At 35.3% G+C, this 6535-nt stretch overlaps 1 protein-coding gene across 1 annotated transcript; it reads right to left on the bottom strand.

Moving 5' to 3' along the window:
- Positions 1-2000: 2000 nt before the first annotated feature.
- On the bottom strand, positions 2001-4711 carry LOC126964740 (uncharacterized). Its single transcript, XM_050808013.1, has 3 exons — positions 4242-4711; positions 3952-4157; positions 2001-2041 (listed from the first exon to the last, which is right to left on the bottom strand). The coding sequence occupies exons 1-3, from the start codon at positions 4709-4711 to the stop codon at positions 2001-2003; spliced, it is 717 nt and encodes a 238-aa protein (XP_050663970.1).
- Between the last annotated feature and the right edge of the window lie 1824 nt (positions 4712-6535).

Here is a 6535-nt window from a genome sequence, read left to right as displayed (position 1 = left end):
ATATAGCCCAGTGGTTAGTGACCCTGCCTACTAAGCTAGAGGTCCCGGATTCAAATCCAGGTAAGTGCAAACATTTATATGATGAATATGGATGGTTGTTTCCGAGTCATAGCTGTTTATATGTATTTATGTATGTTTAAGTAAGTATATTGTATAAAATATATCGTTGTCTTGTAACCATAGTACAGGCTACGCCTACTTTGGGGTAAGATAATTTGTGTACAAGTGTGTCAATATTATTATTTATAATAATGTTATAGTTGACTTCGTAATAGTTCCTACTATCGTTAAATTAACATCTTTGCTGAGCATCGCCTCTGTAAGGCCTTTTCATCATGGAAACGCCTTACTTTTTCGTTTTCTATCAGGCAGCCCACTCGAACAGTTCGTTTATGCATCAGTTTACACATCAGATAAGATTTAATTCAGTGTGAGAAGTGTGTATGAACATATCGGTACTTATTATTGACGCTAATACAAATTATAAAAACAGATATAGCCGCCTTGTAAATTTTTTGAATAGTCTTAGGTAATTTTCATGAAATTTTCAGAAAATCTCTAGATACAGAAATAAGTTATGACAAGTTTGGTAACGATCTTATTAACATTTTTTTTCCTACATATCACAAAAATATGAATCTTGAAATAACAGTAATATAAAAGTAGTATATATGTTTTAAAGATTATTGCACCATTTGATTACAGTACAGACTGTGTGAGACGTTAATTGGTACATCGAAGTGCAACACAACATTAATAAATCATTTGAATGATAATTAGTTCGTAGTTGAAACACATTAATTACATTTCAATTATGAACGTCAGTTGTCATGACGAATATGATTTGTTTTACACTTTATATTGTTGCTCATCAGAGATATAATTTAATCTTTATAATATTTAATTATGTACAGAATAAATTGTGTGAACGTCAGAATAGCCACAGTTTACTTTATACAGATGAGTTCTTATATAACATACCAAATAATAATTATTGTATCTCATCATATCAATTTTCGGCTAATTATTATTATTTATTTATTTATTTTAGACAACAATAGGTCCATATATAAATATTAATGAAGACTTTTAGTTAAGACTGTCTTAACCTATGTTAGAAAGTACATATAAATTACATATATTATGTTAGTTACAAACTTATTCTATATTAGTTGATGTAATTAATAAACTTACAAACTAAAGCAGACATCCAGTGCGCTTTGAATGCGCTGTCCTGTCTGTCGGTTATCACATTCAAAATAATATTGGGACTCCTCTCCAACCTATTTTTGACGGAGGCGATTCTTTTCCGTATGATTGCGGAGAAACCATCGACACGGTTCTCCACAAACATACCGGACGCGCTACAATACCGAGATAGTCCCAACATTATCCTGAAGATGTTATTATATTGAACACGGAGATCATTAATAGATTTTTGGGTACAGTCAACCCACAGACTGCACTGTAATCCTTAACTTAACTTTACTTAACGTAATCCTTACCTTACTTTATAAAAAGTAATCATCTAATAATAAGTAAGGTAAAACAATATATTTTATTCAATAAATTTATTTTGTGGAAATTCGCTCTACCAAATAAACGACCGTTTGCCGATATTTATTAAAAGGCACATTTCACTTTATTTCATTAGTATTGTGTAAAATTAGCACAACAATAAAGGCTTTTTATTTTATTTATTTATTAATGTCATCTTCAAAAGTAACTTAACAACACAACACAATAAATTCATTTTAATGTTATGAACATGAAGTAAGAACATGCATTAATGGTTGTCAAACAATTTGATTCAAAATTTTCTATAACATTTTTAAATGTTCTAAAACTATTAACATTTAAAGCTTTACGATATATTCCATGTGTATTCTATGCAAATTGCAATTATATTGCTATCAAATGATAGTAACATGCCTTTTTTACATTTTTTCTTAATTTTAACTAAACTAAAACTAATAACACGTATTTAAGAGCTCACAGGATTACCCAATGAACTGGAAGTCAAGCACAGCGCTTGAATAAGCTGAATAATCAATATTAACACATGGAACTATTAACAAAGTTTCTCTATGTATATTATTATAATAGTAGTTGCCCGTTGAATTCGTAACTAAAGGTTTTATCTCAATATAATGTTTATGTAGGGATAACAGAGAGAGTTGTAATACTGAAACATGCAGGGCAAGCCTGTCAGCCATTAAGTTGGCATAGCGACATCCCATTCTGAACTGACGCACGCCAAGAAACGGAAGATATTAGTAGGATTATATGAGAGTACTCACAATAAATAAATTCAAGGCCAAGTCTCAATAATAATATAATGAACGTATGTATGTGAATATAAATAAGATATATATATCTTGGTAGTTATTTTGGTGTTTATAATATAGCCATTTCAATGAAAAAAAAATTTACAAAAAAACAACCGCCTTCAAAAACACTATTCCAAAACAATAGATATAATGTGTATTTTTATACAATGTAAATAATTAATCTTATTCTAGTTACGATTATTGTTATTTTTGGAATCGTTGTCCTTCTGCTGCAACCGGCTCTCGCCTCTCGCCTCCTCGCGACTCAAACACATCTCATCTATAACTATGTATGTAGTAAGAAATCTATCTTGGATGACACCGACTAAGAATCATCGAAATCGGCTGGCGCGATATTGAGTTATTCGTAAAATTATCATCCACTTTAAGACTTTTATGGTTTTCTCATGGATTCCATTGTCAAATCTAGACCAATTTACAATGGGACCACTTGGGAAGCACCAGCTTTCAAATAAAAATTATCAAAATCGGTTCACGCAGTCGAAAGGTTCGAGGTAACAAACATTAAATAAAAATACCGACGAATTGAGAACCTCCTCCTTTTTTGAAGTCGGTTAAAAAGGGGACAAACAGCTAGATTATGGGTAGGAAATACAACGGTGCCTTTTTCTGCCGTGAAGCAGTAATGTGTAAGCATTACTGTATTTCGGTCTCAAGGGCGCCGTAGCTAGTGAAATTAATAGGCACATGAGATGATCGACATTTGTACGTGTTTAGACCATACAAACATAAAATACCTTGTGTAGCTTATTATAGAGATACGGTCCCAGAAACAGAAAGAATCTGCGGCTAAATGATGTCCTTACCTCCGTAGATACTGCCACAAGATGATTGCGGCGAGTAGACTCTGGCCTAAGCTCTGTTAAAGGGTGCTGTTTGATAACAATAGCCAATATGAAGAGTTGCCTGACTGTCAGAACTTGTCAGTATTCATAAAGTTTTGTTCTGGGATACAGGCGAGGCTTAAAACAACAAACCTTCAAGACAGCCCTATGTACACGTCGTAATGCAATAATTTAAAATAGTTTGGCATAATATACCATTTTCATGATGTTAGGATCGGCAGAGCGACGTAATCGCCGGAAAATATAAATAAGCTTACGTACTCGGCCTGACAAGTATTCTAGATGGGGCTTGAAAGTCAAGTTTTGGTCAAGAACAACCCCCAAATATTTGATGGATATTACTTTCTCAATGCAGCGGTGAATACCAGCTCAGCTTTGACCATCATTTTGTGAAATAGTGATTTGTAAGGAGTCTTCGTCTTTATAGTATAGACAACCGCATAGACAAATGGATCATTTTAGTTTTGGCTACGTTTAATAATAATAATAAATCATTTATTTTCAGGCATTACCCATAGATATACATACAATATTAACTTAAATTAAATTACATAATACTGTTGAGTTTAATTTGATATTAATTAAATTACAGATAAAATTACAGTTTAAAATTTAAGATATGTCATAATCACAAAAATAAAAAAAATAACCATAATAATTGTTAGTAAAATGTCCTAAATTATGTTAGTATAATTATAACTAAACAGGCACATGAAGCCGCATAAATGCCTTTATAATTGGCGCATCATAATGACTAGCAATGGTTTGCAGAATGATGTTAGAGCTACCCCGCAACCTCCTCAGCAATGAAGCGGGTCTTTTGCGTTGGATGGCATGGAAGCCGTCCACTCTCGCATCCGCGAACATTGCCGAAGCACTGCAAAAGCTGGGCAGCCCCAACATCAACCTGAAACCATTGTTGTACTGAACGCGAAAGGCACTAAGCGTTCTTTGAGTATATCTGACCCACAGGCTGCTCGTATAGAAGGTTGGACAATATGCTTTGAAAAGCGTTATCGTTACCTCATTGCTACATCGAGCAAACCTACGAGCCAGCATATTACTCCTCACCGCCAGTGCCCTGCGTTCCCTCACAATATCCATTTGGTCTTCGAGGTCTTCGGTGACGTATTGTCCAAGGTACTTAAAATGTTGAACTTTCTTAAGCTCAACACCATTCAGCTTTATTGGCGGAATATTACATATATTCTTACCAGGGACTCTGAAGACCAAATAGTTGCTTTTTTGACAATTATATTTGAGCCCATGTTGCATCGCATACCTTTCACAGATAGCTGACAGCCTTCTTATAGAGCCTACACTTGGACCCAGCAGCACCATGTCATCCGCGTAGCTAATGTTGTTTATACAAACACCATCAACCGAGCAGCCGACACGCTCGCTGCTGAGCCCAACTATGAGCTCGTTGACATACAGATTGAAGAGCATGGGTGAGCTCAACCCCCGCTGCCTCACCCCGCACTCCAGCCTGTATTCGAGAGGCTGCCAGCCCATCTTACATTATTGGTCTGGTTAGCGTACCAGTACTGAAAGAGACGCTGCACCTGAATATGCACGCCAGTCTTATCGAGTTTTTTCCATAAAAGATCATACGAAACAAGATCAAATGCTTTTGATAAATCAAGGAAGCAGGCATACACAGGCGTCCACCTATCAGTATAGTATTGGACAGTGTGCTTACAGTCGCCAGAGAAATAGGCCTATAGTTGCACTAATCTGTTTTCACCCGTTTTGTTTTTAACTATTGGTACAACAATAGTCCTCATGAGTGCAGCAGGTAGGTACGAATGATTAAGACAGAGATTAAATAATGTGGCAAGTACATTGGGTAAATGGACTCTTGCGTTCTTCATATGCTCTATACTGAGCCCATCATGACCTGGCGATTTGCCACGTGACATTTTGGCAATTATATTAGCTATTTGTTTGGCCGACACATTAAACAGCTCACCGGACATGACGGACTCAGTATTCAGCGCTTCCTTAGAAGAACCCAAGGGTGAACACACTTTAAAGTGTTCCTTAAACAAATGGGCTATATCCCTACTGTTTAAGGTCAGGTTTTCTTTAAGCCATTTATTAGCAGCGTTAAATCCATCTTGAGCAAACGCCGTACGTCCCAGACAGCGTTCCGGAAGAAAATGTCTGGTACTGGCTACCATAAATCTGAATAGCATAATATTATAAATATTTGTACTGTACCATCCTGTAATCAAACGTATTCAATGATTAAAAACTGCAAAACTTTATCTTATCTTATGTCATATGTCTAATTTAAAAATTAAAGTCACGTTTTTAGAAAAAAAAATCTCGTATAAAAAAAAAAAAAACAAAAAATTATTTTTTTATTACGATAAGCTAATACGGCGCCTATTTCTGCCGTGAAGCAGTAATGTGTAACCATTACTGTGTTTCGGTCGGACGGGCACCATACCTAGTGAAATTAATGGGCAAATGAGATTTAAGTATCTTATACCTCAACGTGACAAGCGCAATTGTAATCCCGCTCAGAATATTTGTGTTTTTCAAGAATCCTGAGCGGCACTGCACGGTAATGGGCAGGGCGTATCAAATACCATCAACTAAACATCCTGCTCGTCTTTTACCTTAATTTCATTTAAATTAAAGTTATTTAAATCACCACGACAATAGATACTTGGAGAAGCTTACTTATTTAAAGTTTAAACGTTACATAAATCACGAAATAAAATGTTTTCATTTTCATCAAAATTTTAAAATGCAACTCTTGTAAATTCTGGATCTAGGTCGTATGCTACTCGCGTATATTGTATCAGACACAGTTGTACTTACCTCCTATTATATACCGTACATAATACCAGTGGGAGGCTCCTTTGTACACGATGCCGGCTAGATTATGGGCTCCTTTTTCTGCCGTGAAGCAGTAATGTGTAAGCATTATTGTGTTTCGGCCTGAAGGGCGCCGTGGCTAGTGAAATTACTGGGAAAATGATACTTAACATCTTGGGCCTTACAAATAAATTTGGTATAAAGTTATAACTGCAAATAAAGCAAGAATATGCAAAATGTTTACTATATCGCTGACAACACTGTCAATACAATGATATTTCTGAAGTTTTCCGCATATCATGCAGGCATGCAACTAAACGCGGGAAACGTTAGACGTCCTACGGCCGTTTTCAATAACATATCTGTCCTTACCTTAACTTACGGATACATTGCTGTCACCGTTTATTGACAAGATCTTAGCTATCTATAGTTATGTCCAATATAGTTATATTCCAATGCTATCTGTCAATAGGTTATTGAAATGTAAGTAAGCGTAAAAGGATAGATTTG

The sequence above is a fragment of the Leptidea sinapis genome, chromosome 5 (assembly GCF_905404315.1).
Source record: "Leptidea sinapis chromosome 5, ilLepSina1.1, whole genome shotgun sequence".
Classification (NCBI taxonomy): domain Eukaryota; kingdom Metazoa; phylum Arthropoda; class Insecta; order Lepidoptera; family Pieridae; genus Leptidea; species Leptidea sinapis.
Note: the sequence above shows the minus strand (reverse complement) of the source record. Positions and strands in the feature narration are given on the sequence as shown.

What these genes read in the sequence shown, in the direction of transcription:
- LOC126964740 (XM_050808013.1), bottom strand. Translation starts at nt 4,711, where the DNA reads ATGGGCTGGCAGCCTCTCGAATACAGGCTGGAGTGCGGGGTGAGGCAG. An exon ending in AGTAATATGCTGGCTCGTAG is followed by an intron (nt 4,158 to 4,241) that starts GTTTGCTCGATG and finishes CCTGTGGGTCAG; the next exon opens with ATATACTCAAAGAACGCTTA. An exon ending in CATTCTGCAAACCATTGCTA is followed by an intron (nt 2,042 to 3,951) that starts GTCATTATGATG and finishes TTGATTATTCAG; the next exon opens with CTTATTCAAGCGCTGTGCTT.